Source organism: Phyllostomus hastatus, unplaced genomic scaffold (genome assembly GCF_019186645.2).
Source record: "Phyllostomus hastatus isolate PE091 unplaced genomic scaffold, TTU_PhHast_1.1 phas_contig_152, whole genome shotgun sequence".
Classification (NCBI taxonomy): domain Eukaryota; kingdom Metazoa; phylum Chordata; class Mammalia; order Chiroptera; family Phyllostomidae; genus Phyllostomus; species Phyllostomus hastatus.
The window spans coordinates 16,483,407-16,509,162 of NW_025333622.1; the positions used below are offsets into that span (position 1 = coordinate 16,483,407).

At 42.3% G+C, this 25,756-nt stretch overlaps 1 protein-coding gene and 1 pseudogene across 1 annotated transcript; one reads left to right on the forward strand and one right to left on the reverse strand.

The window, feature by feature from the left end:
• Window positions 1-1,360: 1,360 nt before the first annotated feature.
• C1QTNF9 (C1q and TNF related 9) lies at window positions 1,361-24,653 on the reverse strand. The gene is made up of 4 exons (XM_045830589.1): window positions 24,583-24,653; window positions 19,095-19,276; window positions 5,206-5,268; window positions 1,361-2,241 (listed from the first exon to the last, which is right to left on the reverse strand). Exons 2-4 carry the CDS (start codon window positions 19,258-19,260, stop codon window positions 1,472-1,474), a joined length of 999 nt encoding a protein of 332 aa, XP_045686545.1. The 5' UTR covers window positions 19,261-19,276; window positions 24,583-24,653; the 3' UTR covers window positions 1,361-1,471.
• LOC123813426 lies at window positions 8,280-13,440 on the forward strand (annotated as a pseudogene).
• Window positions 24,654-25,756: the final 1,103 nt, after the last annotated feature.

Sequence of the window (25,756 nt, forward strand, 5' to 3'; positions counted from 1 at the left end):
ATGGAGCATCTATCCTATGTCTGTGTTATCATTGTTTTGGGAAGCACAAAATTCACTGTCTGATTTCACAGGTCCATAGATGTAGAATAATATTGCCCAGGGATGTTCACACAATAGATCTCAACTATAACTGACTTAAATGATTAAAATCATAAGATTTGGAACTTTGAGTTAAAGATATTTAGATGAGGTTTTTGGACTTAGGGTTGATACTGTAATTGTTAAGACCTTTTTGGATGTTGGGATGGGATGAATGTATTCTGCACATGGGAAGGACATGAATTTGAAGGGACCAGAGAGAAGACTATTATGGGTTAAATTGTGTCTCCCCAAAAGATACAATGGAGTGCTAACCCTTAGTATCTGTAAATATGACCTTATTTGGAAATAGGGTCTTTCATATGTAATCAGATTAAGATGATATCATACTGCATTAGAGTGGGCCCCAATCCAATATAATTAGTGTCTTTAAGAAGAGGGAGCCCTGGCTGGTGTGGCTCAGTGGACTGGACGTCATCCTGCAAACCAAGAGGTCACCGGTTCAATTCCCAATCAGGGCACACGCCTGGGTTGCAGGCTGGGTCCCCAGTACAGGGCATGTGAGAGGCAACCACACATTGATGTTTTCTCTCCCTTTTCCTCTCCCTTCCCCTCTCTCTAAAAATAAAAATAAAATCTTTAAAAAAAAGAAGAGGGAAATATGTACACAGACATAGAGTGAAGATGGCCATGTGAAGTCAGAGATAAAGCTTGGAATTATGTTGCCACAAGCCAAGGAATGTCTGGCATTGCTAGAAACTGGAAGCAGCAAGGAAGGATTTTCACCTTGAGGCTTTGTAAGGAACCTGGCCCTGCCAACACCTTGATTTTGCCCTTCTGGCCTCCAGCACTAAGAATAAATTTCTGTTGCCACCCAGATTGTGGTACTTTGTCATGGCAGCCTTAGGAATGTAATACTAATTCAAGTCTGACAAAAATGGTTTGCTGATCAACTATTTGTTGAATTGAATTGAAACCTAATTCAGAATATGAATGTAGTGTTCTGCCCATTTTGGGGATGTCTCATTGTCACCATCTTAAAACTTTTATTAGTAACTAAATGGAGAAAACATTTTCCTTTTCTTTCTTCCTAATGTCCTCAGAAATACAGATGAGAGGTAAATCATAACATGGCTCCTCTGAGCACCAAAACACTCTTTCCACAAGATGCACACATGTAAAGGATTTTCAGGTAATAAAAATAATCAAAAATATAAAATGAACTATAATGAATAATGTAAGTATTTAAAATTTACTCTAAGGAAGATTGTGAATTATATAGAATTGGTTTTAAGAATAACTTTTATATTTTTACTTTTTTACTTGTTGTTACAATAATGAGAGTAAATAATACAGAAAAATCATCCAATCATGTCTTCACCGAGCTGATTCTGATGAGTGGCAAAGCAGATTTATAAACATGTCTCCCTCATTAGCTGCTGAACAAAAGGAAGCCTGTGAAAGTTGTGTCATCATCCTCATCTGCAAACAATCCATTAAACCTCTCCCCTCCTGTCACCTGCATCCACACCTCGTCCCCAAGCTTCAGCTGCAGTACAATGCCGCTGGAGGCCTGGTCCTCAGAGCTGATATAACCGTCCTTGGTGTGCAGGACTTTTACCCCATTTTTGACTAAAGATACCTGTACATTCCTAGAGAAAACAGTGATATGGTAGGTGAAGTAATAGACCCCGGCAATGTGGCAAATGAATTTTCCTGTAGCTATATCGTAATGGTTGAATTCGTTATACAAGATCCTGTCAAACTTAATGGGTATGTCTGAAGAGGGAAACTTGCTCAGCACAGTGAGCCCCACAGTGAAAGCACTTTTTGGCAAGACTGGAATCTCACCAGTTTTCCCTTTTTCTCCTCGATCCCCTTTCCAGCCTCTCAATCCTCGGACTCCTGGCTCACCCTGAGGCCCCAGTGGCCCAGTATCTCCCTTGGGACCAGGCTTGCCAATGGGGCCTATGGGGCCAGGTAAACCAGTTGGGCCCAACGGTCCAGTGTTGCCCTTCAGCCCTTCTGGACCAATGGGACCCATATCACCTTTCCCCCCCTTTTGCCCTTGAGGACCAGTCTCTCCTCTGAGGCCTTTCTCCCCCATGGGGCCAACAAGTCCCTTGGGCCCATGTTTCCCTGGGGGTCCTCTGGAGCCTGGATCTCCTTTGATGCCTTTAGCTTCAACTTTTCCATTTGCTCCTAGGTAGGGGAAGAGAGAACAAAAGAAGCAATGATTTGGGAAACACTACCTTGTGAAAACAACTTTGGTTTTTCTACTATTGAGTATACAGGTGTGATAAAACAGTGTACAGTTTTGACATATATTCAGGGTTTGAGAATGTATTCACTCCTAAATTATGCACCTGTACATGCACCCACACAAAACACTACTAAACTAGTGTCAGATCTCACATAGAAAAGTACACCTCTTTTTTAATGTTCAATGATCTCTGAATTTTTTATCGGCCTCCTATTCCCCACTCAAGGGGTGCCCCACTTCTAAAACCTTTAATGTTTCTGAACTTTGGTGTCATTGACCTCAGACACCACTTTGGCTTCTATGGTCCTGCAGGTGGTGGTCTTCTGGATGGATTGTACTGGCTGTTGTCCAGGCATCACCAAGATTGAAGTCCTCCTCTTCTTCCAGCAGGCAGTAAGTGGCAATCTTGGCCTCCAGCTTAACCTTGATGTTCAGCAGGGCCTAGTATTCCTGGTCCTGGCACTGTACCTCTGCCCAGGTCTGGGCCAGCTCTTACTCCAGATGCAGACAGATTCTGTTGAGCTGTTCCATCTGCATGGCATAGCATATCTCCATCTCCCTCAGGCTGTTCTCCAACCTGGCTTCAGATTTCTCATCAAGTTCAGGTTGATCTCCAAGGACTCAACTGTATGTCTCAGCTCTCTGAGTGTCATCTCAGCAGTTCCCATCTCAGTGGTCTGCAAGGTGACCATTGTAGTGCTCTCCTCAATCTGCTGGGGCCAGTACTTGTCTCCATCCTCTGTGTTCTTCTAAGCCAGCTCGTCATACTGGGCCTTGATGTCCACCATGATCTTGTTGATGTCCTGAGATTTGGGGGCATCCAAATTCATGGTCAACCCAGAGTTGGCAATCTGGTTTTATAGACCATTTCCCTCTTCCTTGTGATTCTTCTTGAAAAGCAGCTCTTCCTTGGGAGCCTCAATCTCTGTCTCCAGTAATATTGGTGTCATCAGTAACCTTTCGGAGCCCGTTTATGTCATTTTCCATAGACTGGTGCATGGCCAGCTGTCTCATACTTGAATTTGAAATCATGAGCAGGAAAATGGTCATTGTCAAACTGCAGAACAATGTGGTATTGCCCACAGAACTTGCAAAGATCTGAGCCCTCAGGTCTTCAATGGTCTTGGAATAATGCTTCCAGTCTCTGGGCTCCCTTTCTCTCCAAATGTTCCCAAATTTTCCTCTCCAGTCTCTGATTATAAACCTCTAGACTTCTCACCCTCTCCAGGTTGGAGGCTAGGTGGTCATGCAAGCATTGCATAGTCTCCTTCATGCTCTGGATGCTGCCTATGCCCACCAGATGCCTGGCCATCCCTGCAGCTAGGCCCCTAGATAACCAGCTGCCCCTCCCCCAACACCAGTGGAGTGGGACACAGAGATCCGGGAGCTTGAGCTCCCCATGGCTGAAAGATGCTGGCCATGCTCCTGGCAGGCCAGACTCAGTGGCTGGGCAATGGCACAGAGCCCAGGGTCCTGTAGTTTGTGGAAAAGCTGGAGTGGGTGCTGAAGCACATGCTGTTCAGGAAGGAAGGCAAGAGTCTGAGACTCAGGTTCAAGCAGCAATGAGTCTGAAAGCACAACTCTTTACCATCTAAGTCTACTATATATTTGACCACTAAACAATGCTGCTTTGAAGAAACACATCTTTGGAATAGACAAGAACAGCAAAGGACAGATCATTGTATTTTACCATGTATAATGTGCACCCATGTTTTTGTATGCATTATGCATGGGATTATTATAACCATGGTATGTAATCATTATACCCATGTATAGTGTGCATTATTATCTTTCCCTCAAAAATGTGGGCAAAAAAGTACACATTATACATGACAAAATATGGGTAACTCAGGAGACTTTCAGTAAACTGACACTCAATTATGTGACATCCCCCCCAAATTTTCATGTGAGTGAACAATAAATTCTTCAGTGGAGCATTCTCTACTGTCCATCCTGGTCCATCCATTGTTCCAACTGTCCTGCACCATTTGTTATCCTGCACAGTAGCTTGGTGCTTCCCCGTTTCCTTCAGCTTGATTGGCAGTGGTTATGAGCATGGACTTGGGAGTTAAACATCAGAATTCAGTCTTCTCTCCACCACTTACACACAGTGTGGGATGTTAGGCAAGCTGGCTAGCCACCTATACCTCTTTTTTGTCCTCCTCTTCCATCATATTGGGATAATAATATTATTTCATTTATAGGATGCTATATTAAGTGAATCAGTACATGAAAAGCACTTAGAACAACTTAGCACAAAGTGAATGTTGTATGTTTGCCATTATGACCATTCTCCATCCCCATCAGTCACAGTTGCCAAGAGTCCTCCTTTCTCTTCCTGCCCCATTCAAGTGCCACCCTCTCCATGTAGTCCCACCAGACACACTGAGTTAAAATTCAGTGTCATTCCTCAATGTCATCACTAACTGAGGTTCAGCAAATGATACCCCATGGACAAAATCTAGCCTCCAGTCTGATTTTGAATGGCCCACAAGCTAAGAATTGTTTACATTTTTAAATAGTCACAAATAACATTCTGCAATACATGAAAATTGTATTAAATTCAGATTTCAGTTTTCACAGAGTTTTTCTACAACACTTCCCTATTTATTTACATACAGTCTATGGCAGATTTTTGCTACAATGACAGAGTTGAATCAAGTGACAGAGACCATATGCTTTGCAAAGCTGAAAATTCTTTCTCTCTGGCCCTTTAGAGAGAAAGGTTGCTGATCTCTGCACTGAATTAGGAGATTCTGGAGAGCAAGAACTGTATTCACTTTATTGTTGGATCATCCCCACAGCCTAGTAAAGTACTTGCCCTTGGTAAGAACGTAATAATTATTGCTAAATCATTGATAGTTCAGAATTAGTGCATGGTAAAATGGAACACAATTTCTGACCTTGATCTCCTTTTTCTCCATTCATTCCATCCTTCCCTGGATCACCAGGATGTCCTGGTTCTCCTAGGTAGAAAAGAAAAAAAAAGACAAAAGTTGAAGTTCCAATTTTTGTAGGCATTGGTCTCAATCAATGATGTAAACTGGAGAGTCCAGGGACTGACCCCCAGCCCTGACACACACCCCCCCTACAGATGTGCCGGTGGAGGGAGGCAGATGTGAGCAAGCAGCAAGAGTGCTGAGTTGTGTGAAAGATGTGAATTATAAAATGAATTTGGTGAACTTCCCAAGCACTCAGCTCCAAGAAGGCAGGACAAGAAGGGAGCATGTGCACAGATAATTACAATTGTGTTTTCTCATGTGAAGACAGCTCAGGACATGCCAACACATTGGAGGCGTTGTGTGGCTTTCTCATTTCTGCTCTTTTCCTTTGTTTCTTTTTATGTTTTAAATTTTATTTTTCAATTACAGTTTAAATGTAATGCTATTTTGTATTAGTTTCAGGTGTACAGCATGGTGATTTGATAATCATATCCTTTACAAGGTGTTCCCCCAGTATTTCCAGTACCCACCCAGCAGTATACATAGTTATTACAGTATTACTGACTATATTCCTTATGCTGTTTTTCATATCCTCATGAATATTTTGTAACTACCAATTTGTACTTCTCAATTCCTTCACCTTTTTCACCCAGTCCCCCAAACTCAGCTGCTCTGGAAATCACCATCAGTCTGTTTTCTTTGTCAATGAGTCTGTTTCAATTTTGTTTGTTCATTTATTTTGTTCTTTAGATTCCACATGTAAGTGAAATCATATGGTATTTGTCTTCCTCTAACTGGTCTATTTCACTTAGCATAATACCCTCTAGATTCATCCATCCCAAATGGCAAGATTTTATTCTTTTGTATGACCCAGTAATATTCCATTGTATATATACCCCAACTTTTTATATCCAACAATCTATTGATTGGCACTTGGGTTACTTCCATACACTAGCTATAATAAATAACACTGCAATAAACATGGGAGTACATATATTCCTTCAAATTAGTGTTTTGGATTTCTTCAGATATATATCTAGAAATGGAATCGATGGGTCATAAGGCAGCTCCATTTTTAATTTTTTAAATCATCACCTGAGGACCTGCTTATTGATTTGAGAGAGAGAGAGAGAGAGAGGGAGACCTCAATACAAGAAAGGAACACTGATCTCTTACCTCTTGTACATGCCCCAGCCTAGGACTGAACCTGCAACCTATGCATGTGCCCTGACCAGGAAATGAACCCATGATGTTTTGGTTTACAGGACAACACTCTAACCAACTGAGCCATACTGTCCAAGGTTCCATTTTTAATTTTTGAGGTTCTAACCTCAAAAGTTCTTACCAACAGTGCATGAGAGTTCCCTTTTCTCCACATCTTCACCCGCACTTACTATTTGTGGATTTATTGATGATAGCCAATCTCTTCATCTCTCTCTTCTTCTGTCACCCCTATGATGCAAATGTTGTTATGCCTCATGTTGTCATACAGGACCCTTAAACTATTCTCATTTTTTAAAGTTTTTTTCTTTTTGCTGCTCTGATTGGATGTTTCTGTTACTTTGTCTTCCAAATTGCTGACTGGATCTTCCACTTAATCTAATCTTAATCTAATCTGATTTAGTGTATGTTTCATTTCAAATATTGTAGTCTTCATTTTTAAACTAGTTTTTTTATAGTTTTCATTTCTCTTTTTATGTTTAATATCTATCTAAATTCTCACTGAACTCATCCGTTCTTCTGCTAAGTTTCTCAAGCATCATTATAACCATTGTTTTGAACTCTATATCTGGTTGATTGCTTGCCTCCATTTCATTTAGTTCTTTTTATGAGCATTTGTCCTATTCTTTCATTGAGGTATGCTTCTTTGTCTCCCCATTTAGGTTGCCTCTCTGCAATTGTTTCTGTGTATTAGGTAGATCTTCTATGCCTCCCAGTCATGGTATGGTGGCCTCAGGTAGTATCTTGTGGGCTTAGTGGTGCTGTCTTCCTGATGACCTGAGCTAAGTACTCCAGGAATGTCCTTCCTGTGTGTTATGTGACAGCTGCTGTTGTAATTGAGTCCTGATTGCTGTTCACTGGCCCTTCGGTGGGTATGGTTCTTGAGCTGGCTGTCTGTGAGGACTGACTCCAACCACAATGTAAAGCTCCTGTGTGGGGACTGACCTTATGAAGTGGAAGTAGCCTCAGAAGGCTCTGGTACCTGCTGAGATCTCCTTTTTTTGTGTGTCACTTGTGGAGTTAATTGGGTGTTGCTTTGATATGGTTTGAATCCCGCCACTACATGCGTTGGTTCTGGGGCTTCTTGGAACACAGATTAATGTTAGACACTTCCCGTGACTGTCCCTGGGCTACCTGTTTGGAGCTACAAAGTGATCCACAGATTGTGGCTGCCTGTGCTGGGCCTGGGTGTGTATGGGCTGACCTGTACACCAAGGCAGGCTTCCACCAGCAAGAATCCTAGGAGCTGGTCAGCAAAAGGCCCAAGGCATTCTCACATCTGCCTCTGCTTGTTGGCTGCCTGTGAAGCTCAGTCACTGAAAGAGGCTCTGGTGGGATACAAGTTGGGTGAGGTAGGTTCTCAGTGAGTCACCAGGTAGGGATGAGTGGTGTGCACCATATTAACAAAGACTCAAACTCGGTGCCCATGCTGGGACTGAGGCCACTCAACAAAAGTATCAGAGTGCACCACTTGCTGGGCACCTGTGGACCTTGGAGGGAGGCAGGGTCTCAGGTAGTCATTAGGGTGTAGCCAGCAGAGTTCATCAGGCCCAAACAGGCTAAGGTTTGGCCATGTGAAGGGAGGGCTCTGTACAGGAATTGTAGCATCAATTGGGCATGTGAGGGAAGAATGACCTTGCCCAAGGCTTTCCAGCCAAGATGAAGACACTTTGCTCGCAGAACCAAAAGAAGGATAACAACAAATTTAAAAACAAAAATAACAAGAACTGCCAAAAAAATTGAACTGTATGGAAGTCCTACAACCAAGGATTTAAAGAAGAAACATTCATTCAGACTGGTAGGAGGGGTGGAAGATGGACAACCTGGGTGGAGAGAACATGGTAAGGCAGGGGCTGGAGAACTGGGTGGGTGAGGTGGGTGGCAGACTGGGTGGTCTCACATTTGCATGCAGATATAACAGGTGGAACAACTGGGAAGCAAGACAGACCACACAATCCAGGGTTCCAGCGCAGGAAAAGAAAGCCACAAAACTTCTGACTGTGAAAATCTGTGGGGCTTGTGGCAGCAGGAGAAACTCCCAGCCTCACAAGAGGGTTTTTTGAAGAAATCCACAGGGTCCTAGAATGTATACAAACCCACCCACCCAGGAATCAGTACCAGAAGGGCCCAATTTGCTTGTGTATATTGGGGGATAGTGGACTGAAAGCCAGTTGAGAGCCAAGTAAGCATCATTGTTCCCTCTTGGACCCCTCCCTCACATACAGCATCACAACACAACAATGTAGGTTGCCCTTCCCTGGAGAATACCTAAGGTTCTGCCCCTTATCCCATAACAGGTGTGCCAAGACAAAAAAAATATGGCCCAAATGAAAGAACAGATCAAAGCTCCAAAAACAGAACTAAACGATGAAGAGATAGCCAACCTATCAGATGTGGAGTTCAAAACACTGGTAATCAGGATGCTCACAGAAGTGGCTGAGTATGGTCACATAGTTGAGGAAAAAGTGAAGGCTATGCATAGTGTAATAGAGAAAAATGCACAGGGAACCAACAGTAACAGGAAGGAAACTGGGACTCAAATCAATGGTTTGGAGCAGAAGGAAGAAATAAACATTCAATGAGAACAGAATGAAGAAACAAGAATTCAATAAAAATAAGGAGAGGCTGAGGAACCTCCAGGACAAATTGAAACATTCCAACATCCGAATCATAGGGGTGCCAGAAGGAGAAGAGGAAGCCCAAGAAATCAAAAACTTATTTGAAAAAATAACGACGGAGAACTTCCCTAATCTGGCAAAAAATATATAGACTTCCAGGAAGTCCAGGAAGCTCAGCATCCCAAAGAAGTTGGATCCAAGGAAGCGCACACCAAGCACATCATAATTACATTGCCCAAGATTAAAAATAAGAAGAGAATCTTAAAAGCAGCAAGAGAAAAGGAGACAGTTACCTACAAAGGAATTCCCATAAGACTAGCAGCTGATTTCTCTAAAGAAACCTTACAGGCAAGAAGTGGCCTGAAAGAAGTATTCCAAGTCATGAAAGGCAAGGACCTACATCTGAGATGACTCTATTCAGCAAAGTTTTCATTTAGAATGGAAGGGCAGATAAAGTGCTTCTCAGATAAGGTCAAGTTAAAGGAGTTCATCCTCACCCAGCCCTTATTATATGAAATGTTAAAGGGACTTATCTAAGAAAAAGAAGAAGATCAAAACTCCGAACAGTAAAATGGTAACAAACTCACAACTATCAACAAGTGAGCCTGAAAAAAAAAACAAACACAAGAAAAAAAGGAACTAAGCAAATGACTACAACAGGAACAGAATCACAGAAATGGAGATCACACGGAGGGTTATGAGTTGGGAGGGGGAGGAGGAAGAATGGCAGAAAAGGTACAGGGATTAAGAAGGGTAAATGGTAGGTACAAAATAGACGGGGAGGTTAAGAATAATATGGGAAATGGAGAAGCCAAAGAACTTACATGTATGACCCATGGGCATGAACTAAGGTGGGGGAATGCTAGTGGGAGGGTGGTTGGGGAATAAAGGGGAGAGGGGAATAAAGGGAAGAAAAAATGGGGCAACTGTAATAGCATAATCAATGAACTATATTTAAAAAAACAAAAACAAAATGTCTCTGCACTAGAGCCATACAACTCAGTCTCTCCCTCCTTGAGAGCCTTCCAGGAATGTCTGTGCTGAGGGCCCAAGCTAACCACAGTCAGCTGACTCCTCCTTAGGGTGTGAATTTGGCAGGGTGGGGCCAGTGGTAGTTGGGAGGATGAGGCTAGTGGATCTCCTGTGGGGGTGCTGTGTGGGTCAGGCAGATGCAAGGGAAATGGCCCCTACCCCAGAGCCACACGACTTGGACTCTGACACCCACTGAGTTTGCCCATAGGACCCCTCCAAGAAAGTCTATACCATGGACTCAGGCAGCTGAGGTCTCCACAGGGAATTGGGAGGGTAGGGGTAGTGCATACCCTCAGGCTGATGCCTTATTGAGAGGAGTGCTTGACCCTGGAAAGATGGCTTCTGTGGGCATTGTGGAAGAGGGACTCAGCACAGGGACATTAGTGACTGCCCCTTTAGCTCTCCCTGGGAGTCACACACCCAGTCTGTTCTCACACGACTTCAGTCTATTCTGATCCACCCTTCCTCTGCTGGAGCCCAGGGTGTGTGGCTGTGAAGGTGATATGATACATTGGCCCTTTAAGGCGGTGCCTGTGTCTCTAGAAGACTCATTTCTCCCCAGCAGACAGAATCCCTGCTGATTTCCCCAGCCAGATGTTATGTGAGCACCTCTTCTCTGCTCTGGTGCTATGGACTTGGGAACCCAGCATTGGATTGAGACCCCACACTCCCCAGGGGGGACCTCTGAAACTAAGATATACCTTCAGATTTTCAACTGCTGCACATCAGTGCTGGGCCAGCCTTTTTCTTGTCTCCATCCTCTCTACCAGTCTCAATGTGGTTTTTTTTCTATAAACCCTTGGTTCAGCTAGTATTCAGCTGGTTATTCAGGTTCATTGCTCTAGAATTGAGATGTAACTTCTACCTACTTGGCTGCCTCTTGGCTCTCCCTCCTTTTCTATCACTCTTGTGTAGAGTACTACAAAAACATAGATGACTATGGTTACATGACACAACGTGGTTTGAGATGGAGGGGAGGCTTCTGGAATGATCTCTAATTCTTTAGAGTGATAGTCAATGTCACTGAACAAACTGGCATGGCAGTCCCCATTGGGAACATCAAGTGAGTCAGGTTTTGCTGAACACACACAAGTCCTTATTCTGGGAACAGGCTTCACTGAGCTCTCGCTTCCCATGTTGTAAATCAGTAGGTTGGAAGTGGCTGTAGGTTGGAAGTGGCTGCAGGCTTGGCAGAAGAAGAGCTCACTGGGTCGTGGTTCAGTCCAGACTCTGGCTTCCCCTATAGCAGCAGACAACCCAGATTTCAGGCCCGTTGACCCAGCTGTGGGGTGACAGGGACAGGAAGGGCCAGTTTCCTGGTATTGGCCAAGGATTCACATGGGCAGATGTATATCAGTGAATCAGTGATGTCTGGTCTCCTAGGACTCCAGGCAGGTGCTGGGTACTGGGGAGTCTTTGAGCAGTAGTCACCCCTACATTTTCTTCCTTCTTTACCCTCCCTCTTTACTGGCCCACTCAAGAAGTATAATTCTTCTCTTCCTTAATTCTTTTTTGTTTCTCTGCTTAATTCTCAATTCCCCCATTCTTTAAAATGGTGGCCCCCAAGTCACAAAGAGTAGACATGTACCTAGTTAATATGCATTTATGTATTCATAAATTACATGCAGATGTTTTAAAAATGTTCAGTATAAAACATACACAAAAACACATTTGAAAATGATAAGATAAAGACAAAGTTAATTTTCAGTATGAGATGTATGATTGAATAGACTTCTAAGAAACATGTATGTATATACAGCATATATGAACTATGTACAAAACATATATATAAGCTTTAAAGAGGTATGTAAAACTTGAAAGAATGGATACCATTGAAGAAGAAAGAGAGGAAGTCAAATAGGGGAGAAATAGAGAAATTTGGTGTTGGATATATGAGCACTTATCTTTATCTACCTATCAGTCTACTTATCACCTATCTCCTGTATATATTAAATATTTTAAATAAAAAATTGAAATTCCATATATTTGACAATAAAACACACACATCCACTCCTGAATCTGAGAGGAGATGAGAGCCCAAAGGCAGGAGTCTCACCACACTCTACCAGAGGTGCGCTGAGCTGTGGAAATGTTGCCTTGAGAATGGAAAAAAGTGTACACAGACTTTTAGAGGAGGCTGAAATGTGACCCTGGGAGTGTGAGGTCATGACTGATGCCTGGCTTTCAACTTTAGAAGAGTCTAAAGAAGACTGGAGCAAGACCCTACCCAGCACTGGAAGGTCAAAAAGCTGCCAAAGGTCCAGGAAGTTGTAGTTTGAACCAAGCAGCTGAGGGCATAGGAAGCTTGAAGAGGAAACACTTGGACTTGGAGGAGGTAGAGGAGGATGAAAAGTAGACTGGTGTCCAGCAGGTTTGCAAAGCTATGGCCAAGCCCTGCTCTACATCTCCCTACACCAGCGATTTTCAACCAGTGTGCTCTAAGAAGTTTTTAAACATCTAATACCTGACTATTTAGTCAGGGCAGTGACCTCTTTTCCTTTAGAATGTCAAATAAAAAATGAGAACAGCTGATACAACAACAGCCTGTGTGAATGCCCTGTTTTAACTATAAATATATAGGTCATATATTTGCATCTTATTGGTCATGTCACATAATAAGGTTGCATCTAATTGGTTTATTCTTGGTACCAGAAATCCTTATATAAAAACATAGGCACCTAATTTTTGTAAAAAGTTGCTATGAAGCAAAAAGGGTAGGTAATTATTATTTTTTTGTAAATCAATCAAAATTATACATTTTGTCAGATTGGCAAAAAATATATTTTTGGTATGCCTCAAATTTTAGTAATTATTTTATGTGTGCCATGAGATGAAAAAGGTTGAAAACTGCTGCCCTAGGAAAAGTCCTGTGAAGCCTGGGTCCCCCGGTACCCAGCCTCCACAGGCATGTCCTCACCCACAGTACCCTCCCGCAACTCCAGCCCCTCTCTGCCTGGCTCCCAACCTGCCCTGTTCCCTGTGCTCCCCCATCCTGGATGGAGAGTACTTCTCCTTGTTGGCCCCTAATGGCTCTATTCTCAGGGATCTGAGAGACATCCATGGACAAGACGGGGACCCTCAGAATCCAGTGGCTCCTCCAGGCCCCCAGAACAAAGTGCTGCCCCAGCCCAATTCTTTGAGGCACTGAGCCCACGGTACCAGAGAGGCTCAGGTTAGAATGACTTTTTCTGGATGTTATCACATCCACAGTGGAGTAGAAGCCTGCATTGGCCCCATAGTACCTCTTCTCAAGCTCTTCTGTGCTTCAGGGCCCTGGAAGTGAAATGAACTAGACCATGTCATGGAAATCATTCTGGAAGCCTAAAACGTTGATGGGGTCAGGATGCTCCCTCCACATCTCAGCCTCAGTGGGCCAGATCCCTGGATACCACTCTGGGTGTGTGTATGTGTTTTGGTGAGGATTTTAAGCAGTAACTATGGATCATTTCCTCCCATTTCAGGGTTCCACAAACTCTTGCGGTATGTGTGTCAGGTTACCACAGCTTTCTGTGCAGGTGGGCCTTTTTGAATCAATTTATCTGTTCCAACTGTTTAAATGAGACTCTGGGAGTTTCTGGGAGTCTGATTTCCACATTTCATTTGCCTCCCCTTCCAGTTCCTATTTCCCTTGTGACCAGTGGAGCCTCATGGAAGATAAGTTGGGCCTGTCAAAGAATGACAGGGACCTGATGCTTGGTCGCTATGGAAACCTAAGCTCTGCCTTTTATACCTCTAAGGAGTAGGAGGTGCTGGCCTCCTTCCCAAATGTGAAGTCCACCTTCTTGGCAGGACCTGAATCTCATCAGCCTTTTGATTCACAACCAGGCTGGGCCACATGCAATATAGGGTAAAAACCAAATTGCTCTGTGCTGCATTATTTAAAAGAATGGTGGACTTTGTCGTGGTTCTTTTGGGGAGGGTGGGCGGTTGGAAATGATTGCTTATAATTATTATTTTTAATATCATATTTTGGAAGAGCACCCTGACCACTAGGGCTCAGTTGGTTGGGCATTGTCCCTCAAAGTGAAAGGCTGCAGTTTTGATTCCCGGTCAATGCCTGTACCTGGGTTGTGGGTTTCGTCCTCAGTTGGGGCATGTACAAGAGGCAACTAATTGATGTTTCTCTCTCACACCAATGTTCCTCTCCCTCTCTCTAAAAATTAATAAATGAAATCTTTAAAAATATTTTGGAAGAGCAAAAGGAAGAAGAAGAAAAGGAAGAAGGAGAAGGAAAAGAAGAAGGAGAAGAAAAAGATAAAGAAGAAGGAGATGGAGAAGCCACCATATGAAGCCGCCTAAATGGTAGAGCAAAGCAGACAGTGGCATGGGGAAGGACCACTACTTTCAGAGTCTGGCAGGGCACAGGTCCCAAGCTGGGCAGGCTGGGTAGGTGTATCCAGAGAAGCTAGGCTTGAGATGTTTTATAAGGGCTAACTTCCCAAAAACCACTGTCAAGCAAAGGGACCCCAACAGCAAGAGAGTATGTAAAGAGACTGGGGGAGTTTCAGATGCAGTAAGGCAATGAGTACATTGCCCATTTTAAGAAATGGTGCAGAAGGGGGTCCACAAAGAACCCAAAAAATCTCATAAAGGAAAAGCCAGCATTGAGTCATATCTTCCTCGGAGGGCACCAATGCCAGATTTCAATAGCACCAAATATGTAATATCTTTTTACACCTCTTCTTCCCTACTTAGCCCCATCTATGGAGTCAAAGCAGTCCTTGCAGTGAGAAAGAAGAATGGAAGTGAAAGGTGGAAGAATCAGGAAGACAGGGATGTAGCCTGAACGGACACACACACACACACACACACACACACACACACACACACACACACTCTATGGTACCAGTGGGAGAGGAGAATAAAGGATTTCATTAAGGTTGAGGTGTTGCCATGAACTAGTACTGGGGTACTTTACAACCCAGAAATGAGACAGGTCTAATGCCTAAAAGTGATGTAGACTTCCTGGAGAGACAATCAGGTAGGAGATCCCACTGAGCAGGTTTGCGGGGGAACAGTAGAAAGGAAATGGCCTTGCTTCCTAATGCCTGTCTGCTTCATGCAGCCCACCCAATAATGCCCAAGACCACCCAATACCATGCAGAGGGAAAGAGAAACACCTGGATGTTCACTCATCTGCACAGTAGACTTCCTGTACTAGGTATTTGTTCTAATACTTATTTTTCCAAACCTAACAAAGGCTTTTTAAAAATCCATATTCCCACAGCATTTCCTGGCAAATAATTAAATTTGTTCATCCTGACACTGCCTTCTGAGTATTATTTCAATCATTTTAATATAGACATAGGAATATATAATCTGATATGGTTAATAAGTATCAGAAGAGCCTTCTAAAAGTTTATCATTAAGTTTGGAGGTTTTTCTAGTGCAATGCTGAATGAATGGCTGAGAAAAAATGGCAGTGTGGTGTGTTCACATGGCACGCAGAGTCCTGAGACCTCTTATTGATTGAGGTTCTTCCTATTCGTAACTGGTATCTCATGGTGTAGTTTACAGTTAGGATGAGGTTCACACTAATGAATGTAAATGTAAACTCATGTACCCTTAGTCTTGCTAATTTCTAGGTTTTGACAGACTTTCTTGTCAGATCTGACTAGTGTGTCATTATTTTTCCCTGGTAATGTGCTATTGCAGAGTTCACACTGAGACTAGAAACGACAGTGCTGCTACTTTTGTGTGAGTCTTTAATACTTGTCTTGTCAAGTCCACTATCGAGCTTCACTTTCTTGACAGGAGTAGTTTAGGCGCCTGTCTGTTTGCAATGGTTTGATAGGATAGTGTGAAAATCCCCTGGCTGGGCACACACAACTGCACACACCACCTTATGCTGAAGGCAGTGGATGACAGTGTGAGGGCTCCCAGCCCACCTGTTTGAACTGTGGGGATCCCACTCTTCCCATAGGACAATTTTAGTCCTTGACTGACACATGTGCCTCTGCAAATGGACCCACTGGGGCCACCCATACCAATTCACATACAGGCATCCCTCCGAGATTTTACCAGTTCAGTTTCAGACCACTGTGATAAAGTGAGTATCACAATAAAGCAAGGTGTTATTTTGCTGGTGGAGGATCTTTCCTTCAGTTGGTCAAAAGCACATCTGTGAAGCACAACAAAATAATATATACCTGTATTAAATATTTTAAAAGTTCATTTTTTTCTTAACTTAAATTTATCTTTGAAAATGTCAGTAGAATTTTTGATGTCTTCTTCCTGAACCCAAAGGGATCATTATGCTGATGGTGAAACCAGGGCTCAAGAACCCCTTTCAAAAACCAAGCCTGTCCTGGCTGGTGTGGTTCTGTGGATTGAGTGCTGGCCTGAGAATCAAAGAGTTGCCAGTTTGATTCCCAGTCAGGGCACATGCCTGGGTTGCAGGCCAGGTCCCCAGTAGGGGGTGTGTGAGAGGCAACCACATATTGATGTTTCTCTTTCTCTTTCTTCCTCCCTTCCCATCTCTAAAAATAAATAAATAAAATCTAAAAACAAAAACAAAAACAAAAAACAAGCTTGATAAAATTCACCTGTGAAGACAACTGGTCCAGGGCTTCTTTTGTTATTGGGATTTTTTTATTACTGCTTCAGTTTCACTAAGTGTGATCTGTCTATTCATATTCCCTGATTCTTCCTGATTTAGTTTTGAAAGATTGTATGTTCCTAGGAATTTATCCATTTCATCCAGATTGTCTAGTTTGTTGGCATAATATTTTCTTATAATCCTTTGTATTTCTTTGGTGCCAGTTGTTATCTCTTTTCTTTCACTTTGTGATTTTATTTATTGGGTCTGCTCTCTTTTTTTTTCTTGATGAATCTGGTTAAAGGTTTGTCAATCTTGTTTATCTTTTCAAAGAACCATTTCTTGGATTCATTGATCTTTTGTATCATTTTTTTAGACTCTATTTCATTTATTTCTTCTCTGATCTTTATTCTTTCCTTCTATTTACTCACTTTGGGCTTTGTTTGTTGTTCTTTTTCAAGTTTCTTTTACATAACTAGTAGCAATATTTTATCAGGTATATCTCATCAGGGAAGGGAAACAAAAGAAAAAAATAAACAAATGGGACTACATCAAACTAAAAAGTTTTTACATAGCAAAGTAAAACATCAGCACAATAAAAAGACAACCCACAGAATAGGAGATATTTCCCAATACATCTGATAATCAGTTAATATCCAACATTTATAAAGAACTTATAAAACTCAACACCAAAAACAAACAAACAAACAACCCAATTAAAAATTTGAGCAAAGGACCTGAATAGACACTTCTCCAAAGAGGACATACACATGGCCAGTAGACATATGAAAAAATGCTCAACTTCACTAATTATCAGAAAAATGCAAATTAAAACCACAGTGAGATATCATCTCACACCTGTCAGAATGGCCATCATCAATAAATCAACAAACAGCAAGTGCTGGTGAGGATGTGGAGAAAGGGGAGCCCTTTTGCCCTGCTGGTGGGAATGCAGACTGGTGGTGCACCCACTGTGGAAAGCAGTATAGAGATACCTCAAAAAATTCAAAATGGATCTGCCTTTTCACCCAGCAATTTTACTTCTGGGAATATAGTCAAAGGAACTCAAAACACTAATTCAAAAGAACATAAGAAGCCCTATGTTCACTGCAGCATTATTTACAATAGCCAAGATATGGAAGCAGCCCAAGTGTCCATCAGTAGATGGGTAGATAAAACAACTATTGAACAATTATACAACAGAATACTACTCAGCCATAAAAAAGAAGAACTGTTACTCTTTGTGACAGCATGGATGGACCTAGAGAACATTACGCTAAGTGAAATAAGCCAGTCACAGAAAAACAAATATCATATGATTTCATTCATATGTGGAATCTAATGAACAAAATGAACTAACATGCAAACTAGAGACAGACTCATAGATGGAGAACAGAATGATAGCTAAAGGGGGCGAGACAGTAGAGGGTAGACGGATTAAGCAAAAAGGAAAAAGTACTCATGGATGTGGACAAGAGTGTGGTGACTGTTGGGGCAGGAGTAGGGGGTATAAAGGGACTAAATGGTAAAGGAAAAAAATACAATAAAATATTTTTTAAATAAACAACCCTAAGCCTATCAGTTGGTGTTATGAAAACCACTCCCACCCTGACCTATATGGCTTAGTTGTTGAGCATCATTCTGCAAAGCTAAAGACTGCTGGTTTGATTCCCTGGTCAGTGCACATGCCTGGGGTGCAGTTTCAGTCCCTGGTTGAGGTATGTACAAGAGGCAACTGATCAATGTTTATCTCTCACATCAATGTTTCTCTCTGTCTTTTTCTCCCTCCCTTCTCCCCTCCCTAAAAATAAATAAATACAATTATTAAAAGAAAAAAAAAACCACTCCCACATCCTGGCTTTTGCAAACCTCCTTTCCTGGGTCTGGATCCTGTCCCCAAATCCCCCAGACCTGTGGTAGGTTCCAACACGTGGCATAGATCCCTGAGTAGCAGCTGTATGTCCATTTTTGTATTCTCTGTCACTATGTGTCATCTGCCTGAGAGCATGGCAAGGCATTGACTCTTCACCTGCACTGCAGCTGGGTGCTCTCGGCCAAATACTTAGCAACTGGGTCTTTCTCAAAGCCCCATGTGCCGAAGATCCATCATACCTGTCACCTGAGGCAGGAAGAGCTAAGCGATCAAATACTCCTGAAAATGGTCCTGTAGTAGCAGAGATGATAGCTAACAACGGGGTTTCCCCATGAGATGAGAAAGTCCATGAGGATAGAGTTCCTGTTGGTCTTGCCCTGTACTGAATGTCAGCATTCAGATTCTGAATGTTAGCCCAGATTCTGGCATGGAGCAGGCCTTCAATAGTGTTTGCTGAACAGTGGGTGAATGAGTGAGTAGGTGATGACCACACAGGTGATGAATGAACGAATGAGGAAAAAGGAGGAATAAATGGAACAGTAGCTAAAGGCCACCAAGTGGTAAGTACCTGCATCCCCTTTGTCACCCTTTGCTCCATCTCGTCCATCTCTTCCAGGCAAACCATTGTGACCAGGATTCCCAGGGACACCAGGGTGCCCTTGCCGGCACACATCCTGTGAGTTCACATTCCCTATGCCAACGCCAGTGGCAAACAGGAGCCACCAGATCCTCATGGTTCAGGTGACAGAGCTGAAGAAAGAGGGAAACACAAGCCAAAAGGAGAAACCTTTGTCTCTGGGGCCATGGACATAGCCTCCATACTTACCATGGGAAATGGACCCAGCTGCAGTGACACCTGGTCAGAGTGGTTAGCGTAGAAGCTAGTAGTTGACGAAGCTGCTTACAGTCAGAAAGACATTGAAAAGGGTGCATGTGATTGGGACCACTTTTAATGGTGAGCAATCAGACAGAACCAAGTTCCAAGCTTGGACAGTTCCATTTACCATTTCACTTTGGGCAAACCAGATTTCAGAGCCACAGAACATCCTAATGCTTACTTACCTCCCAGTGCTGCTGTAAAAAAAACAAATTTGATCACCATGTGCATGACACCACATTATAAACAGTAAAGCAAACATAGAATTAGCATTTGATCCAGCAATCTGCTTCTGAGTATATTTGCAAAAAAAATTGAAAGCAGGGTCTCTATCAGATAGTTCCATACCCATGTTCATACCAGCATTGCTCAATGACAGTCAAAAGGTGAAGGCAACTCGTGTCTACTGACAGATAAACATATAAACAAAATGCAGCATATCAGTGGCAAGGGATATTATTTAGCCTTAAAGAGGAAGGAAATTGTGACACGTGCCACAACATGGATAAACCCTGAAGACATTATGCTAAGTTACACATCAGTGTGAATGTACTTAATGCCACTGAACCAGATGCTTAAAAGTGATTAAAATGGTAAGTTTTATGTGTATTTTAGCACAATGAAATTCAATTAAATTTTAAAATATTAAAGTGTCCCAAGGGGTCCCATTGTGAATAGATGTGTCCCTTAAGGTTTGGTTTTCATAGGAGGCCCCTGTGGGAAGGGTGCAGCTCATGCACTCTGGCCCCACAGTTCGGAGGCACACTTTCAAGTCACTCCTTCAATCTCAGCAGAAGCTAGGATAACACTGGTTGATGAGGTGGGGGCTGAGATCTGAGGGAATGTTCTAGACAAAGAGAAGAATGTGGGCAAGACCCCATGACAGTGTGAACAGTCGGGATGTGTAGGATCACCTGACCAAGTCATATCAGCCCTGGAAGGGGCCTGTCACACCCTGCTCCTCTCCGTCACAGCACCATAGTGGGGATGGGGGCTACATTTGTGTATGTAATTGTATAACAAAAGATCTGGCTCCCATCTGACTGTGTTCTCCTCATTCTTGTATTCCCAGTACTCAATGTTGAGTGGAATGGATCTATCATGGCAGATAGCCAGGATTTTACCAAATAATAACTTAAGGCCAGGGCAACAGGTCAGAAGCTAGAGCCTCTGCCCAAGGCATGGAAGTCTGCACAGCCATTCAGAAAGTTAAAGAGAAAGGACATCTGTGTCTAAGGCCCAGTGGTCTTATCCCCCAAATTCCTCTCAGTAGCCCAACGTTTGTGCACCAAAGGTATTAATGACAGCATTATCTACAGTAGTGAAAAAGTGCATACTACATGATGTTTAACAATAAGTGGTTAAGAAAGTGCAATACTATAAACCACTGAAATGATTATGAAGGTCATGTAGAAATGTGTAAAAGATATATGTGGTGCTGAATTTTTTCAAAGTAGACTAAAATGCCATGCACACTATGAATGTGCCTGTGTAATCATACATGCATATCGACAAAAACTAGAAGCTAATAGATCCCATTGAACATGGTGCTTTGGAATTGTAGGATTATGGCATTTTTCCTTTTGAAAAAATGCTTTTTTACTGTGTCTATAAACATTTCTCTCTCTCTCTCTCTCTCTGAGAGATTTATATATAATGATTTATATATATCATTTAAATATGATTTTTGTATATATCATTATACCCATATATGTAAATAAAATAAAAATTTTATATATATATATATATGTATCTCAGATAGACTGTCATGCAAAACAATTATATCACTATCTTCTGGAAGCTTGTAAATGTCACAGGGCTTGAAGCAAATAGAGTACTTTTGGGAAAGGAAATACAGATGTTTTCCTTTAAAGTGAAAAATGTATGCCATTTCAGGAAATTGAGTTGATTTTTCTTAGAGCTAAATTCCATAAGTAATTTACATCAGCCTCTTTTTTTTAACTCAGAAGAAGGGACTGGTAGTAATCAGGTCTAAACTGTACAGACCAACCTCTCTCAGGGGTTTATATAGGGGTCCAGCACAAATAACGCCCCTTTTTAATTACAAAATCTTTTACTGCAAAATCGTAAGCATGTAATTCTGTAACATGACAATATTACACTCAAGTACACCATACGGCATTTTAGGTGAAATGTTCAAATTAACGCTATAAGTTATTACACCCATATTATTACCCTACCAACCACACTCAAGCAGGCTTTACTTCTGCTGGACCCTGTATTTTTTTCCTTTTAAATGTTTTTCAAAATGTGTTACAATTGTGAAAATAATAAAAAATCTGCAAGTTAATAAAGGTGTCAAATTTTAATAAACTTCATTTTGTTTGCCATCTAGAGAAGAGCTAAGACAAAAACAAGCATTTATTCTTTTTGAATTCGTTCACTCATTTTTGCATAGGCAGAGATTGTAGCTAGCTTGCCTAGCCTGTAGACAACCTTCAACAACTGGTTTTGAATAATTGAATGTATTTGTCTTCCAAACAAGCAGTGAAACAACTTGTCACAGCATCTCTAACAAGAAAATGTAGAAGGGGAACATAAGGGTTTACAGGAGGCATGCAATGGAATTTGTATCAATGTATTACTTCAGAAAATAACACAATTACATTTGCACTCTCACAAAACCATGGGTTGGATCCTGTTTTGCGAGTTTAACCAGTTCCCATGCTTGACTTTTATTGTCTGGTATTTCTACAAAATGCATTAGAGCTAAGGCCACCGTCCATCCCATTTTCCCCTCCCTCCCTTCCCCTCCTCCCATCCTGATCACTGCCACCTCCACCCCTGATGGTCTGTTCTTCACACTGTCTCTTCTCCACACTGCACCAGCTAAGGGTCACTTATCAGTCACCAAATGAGAGTATAGCTTTTTGAAGATGGAGACGGTATCTTTTCACTTTCTTATTTTCAGTATGTCACAGTCAAATATTTGTTGAATGACTGAATGAATAAATGAATGAGTAGAAGGCAGGAAGGAAGGCAGGAAGGAAGAAAGGAAGGAAAGAAGGAGGGAAGGAAGGTTGCTCTGGTTCTAACTGTGGGCAGGTCATCACTTGGGGAGGTGACTGGCTATTAAATCTAATCCTTGTCAATGCTCTGGTGAGGATTGCTAGTTTCTCTCACATCCCTTCTCACCTTCTTACGTGGTAACAGAAATTTTAGCTGGCACGTGGCTGCCCACAATAAAATGTAGTTCTCAGCCTCCCTTGCAGCGTAGATGTTGCTGTGAAACTAGATTTTGGCCAGTGAGAAGCGCGCAAATGGAATGTATGCAGCTTTAGGGCCTTAATTGGAAAGGGAGTGTCCTTCCTTGCCCCTCCCACCTTCCTGTGGCTGGGGTGCACATGCGATGGCAGCCACCTTGGACTCCTCAAAGGAGAGCAATGCTTTGGAGACACAAAAGTCCTGGCCTCTGATGACTCCACAGACCAGACCTGTCCAATGAGGCCACCTTTGACATGAGAAATGCACTATTACTTTATTAACTAAGCTACCATTACATGGGGTCTCTCATACACAGCTAAGTCTACATCTTAACTCATGCAAGATTGCTGCTGTGGGGAGTGTGGTCACTCATCAAAGTGAGGAAGGGTTGTGGACTCCCACAGTCAGTTAGCCCAGTAGTCAGAGCGCACAACCCTTCAGGTGACATACTGGGTTGGCCAAAAAGTTTGTTCAAGTTTTTTTCTGTAAGATGGTTCTAGTAGTGCTTAGTTGTCTGTAATTTTATTCTAAACAATTTTGTTAGATTGTACTATGACAGTTGTCACATCAGCGTGCTTTTAAAAAAACTTAGCAAAATTGGTGAATTTTTGTGTAGCCATTTTAATATTGAAGATGGAAGAAAATATGCAATATTTTTGGCACATTATTATACTTTATTATTTCAAGAAAGGTAAAAACACAACTGAAATGCATAAAAAGTTTTATGCAGGGTATAGAGAAGATGCTATGACTGATTGAACATGTCAAAAGTGTTTTGCGAAGTTTTGTGCTGGTGAGTTCTCACTGGATGATGCTCCAGATGGTTGCATTGACCAGTTGAAGTTGACAGCAATCAAATGAAGACATTGAGAACAATCACCATCACACCATGTGGGAGACAGCTGACATACTCAAAATATCCAAATCAGTGAAGTTATTGGTGAAATGAAAAACGTGTCTTTCATGGAAACTCCGTACAGACTTATTGACCAACCCAATATTAAAAACCATCAATCATCGCTGTGTCGAACAGATCAAAACAATCAGTGTGAATATTTCAGAGACCCTGGGAAGCTTCTGTGATCTCATACGATTGATATACTGATGTGGTTAGGGAGAAAGGGACAGACTGCAAGTGACCCTGGAGTTACTGTTTTCTAGTCCCAAAATAGGTTCTTACTTAGTTAAATTCTTATTTCTGGGTGTTTCTTCTGTGCTTAACCTGTAATTCTTCTTCACTACTGAATTTCTTGATAAAAGGTTACTCAGCCCCCCAAGGACATGATGCCCCTAATTTATGGCCAAGGTTAAGGGTTTCCATTCTTCAAGATTCTTACTTCCCTCAATACTAAGATTTTATAAAGACTTGCCAGAGAACCACACTGAGCATTCTTCATGGTCTCTGAACCTCTGAACCCCTACTTCTTTGCTCAGGGCATGAATTAGACCCTGAACATTAGTTTAAGAATCTAAAAATCTCTCAATTGCCTTAATTGAATACATTTTCTTCCATGTGCTCTATATGTTGTACACTTTAGGTATCTCTTCTTCAACATACGTGTAGGGGCTTTTTTAAAAATTACAGTGCAAATTAGTATAGCCATAAGTATAAAAACATACAATTAAAATTTGTACAAAATAATCTGCAAGCTTCTCTAGATAGCTCTCTAGAAAAATCTGCTCATTCTATAGTTCTGTGATTTCACGCCTCCTCCCAGCCCATTTGCAGAGTTCTGGCAGAATTTCAAAATCTGCTTTTATCTCCTGTTTAGCCTAGTCCTCAAAAATTAATTTTGGAATTGGCTTACTCCTTTTCTAACCAAAAACTCTGCAAACATCTGCTTAACTTTGCAAATAATTAAGCAGGATTGTCACACACTGATGATTAAAGAACAGATTTAGGACTTTGATGCCTTAAATTGAATTTAAAGAAATAGTTTCTTAATGTACTTACCCGCCCCCAGGGCTGCGGGCTGCACCCAGGTACTGAGGCGAACCAGGACCCAAAGGCAAACTAAATAAAATCACTGCTTCCTGATATACACAATTCCCCAGTGGATATATCTGCAAAACAGCAGGAAGGGGTGGGAACAGAGGCAAAGATGCCTTGGCAGAGCAGTCTCAAACTTGCAGCCACTCTTGAGTCAGGTAGCACACTCCACCAGCTCCACGGAGTTTACAAAACTTAGCTCCTTTCCCCCTGGTCCCTTTTAATGAAATTAAAGAAAGCGAGGTCACGTTCAAGTGGAGTCTGGAGGAAATCCCCAAGGCAGGTGGCAGACTTCTTTCCATAAAGTGATGTTTGTGCCTTTCAGCAGCCTCTCTGCCGAACTTGGGTCATTCGAGGGCAAGAGGACAAAACTGAAAACACCATGCCAGGGCTCATTTGGAATCCAGACCATTAGAGCTGATACCATTTACTAGGTCTTTCAACATTCTCTGTAATTTATTTAATTTTAGACATCTGTGTACATAAGCATTTCATGCCATTGCCTTCTCTCTCCCCTACTCTCTCTTTCTTGCACACACATAACCCCTGGACCTGCCACTGAGAAAAATGTGGTGGAACTTTTCAATGCCATGTAATACTGATTCTTATCTTTTCCCAATCTGTGTCTACTAACATTGACCCCTAACTTAAAAATGGCATCCAGAGGACGAATGTACCCAACGTTGTTTCTCAGAGGTGCTGAGAACCAAGTTGGGTTGCAGGGTATGAAGTGTAGGCCCAGTCCCATTTATACTGCCATAACACTGCCCCAAGTCTCGTCTGTATGATGGGCAGGGCAGTGGCAGGAGTTAGGTCAGAAATTAAGCCAGTTTCTCTTCCACCACCTGCACACCCGCAGTTGCCTTGCCCTCTTGATCGCTAAATCCAGCCGCTCCCTCAGTCCTTTCCCAGCAGAACGTCAGCAGCCTTTGCCCTGTAGCCACTTCCTTCCCCCTCTGCTTTGGCTGTCCCTCCCCTACCCAACCTCCCCCCATACCCACCTGTCCACCCCAGATCTCTTCCTTCTTCCTTCTCTTCCTCCGCCTGTGCATTCTTCAGGGTGTTCCTCCTGCTGCCTGCTATGTGGCTCAGCTCCACTCCCATGGTTTACTTTTGCTGGCAGTGCCTTCTGCAATCT

Excerpts from the sequence above, each read along its gene's own strand:
- C1QTNF9 (XM_045830589.1), bottom strand. The coding sequence starts at position 19,260 with ATGAGGATCTGGTGGCTCCTGTTTGCCACTGGCGTTGGCATAGGGAAT. Across the intron at positions 5,269-19,094 it reads GGGTGACAAAGGGGATGCAG|GAGAACCAGGACATCCTGGT; the intron begins GTACTTACCACT and ends TTTTCTACCTAG. Across the intron at positions 2,242-5,205 it reads TGGAGAAAAAGGAGATCAAG|GAGCAAATGGAAAAGTTGAA; the intron begins GTCAGAAATTGT and ends TCCCCTACCTAG.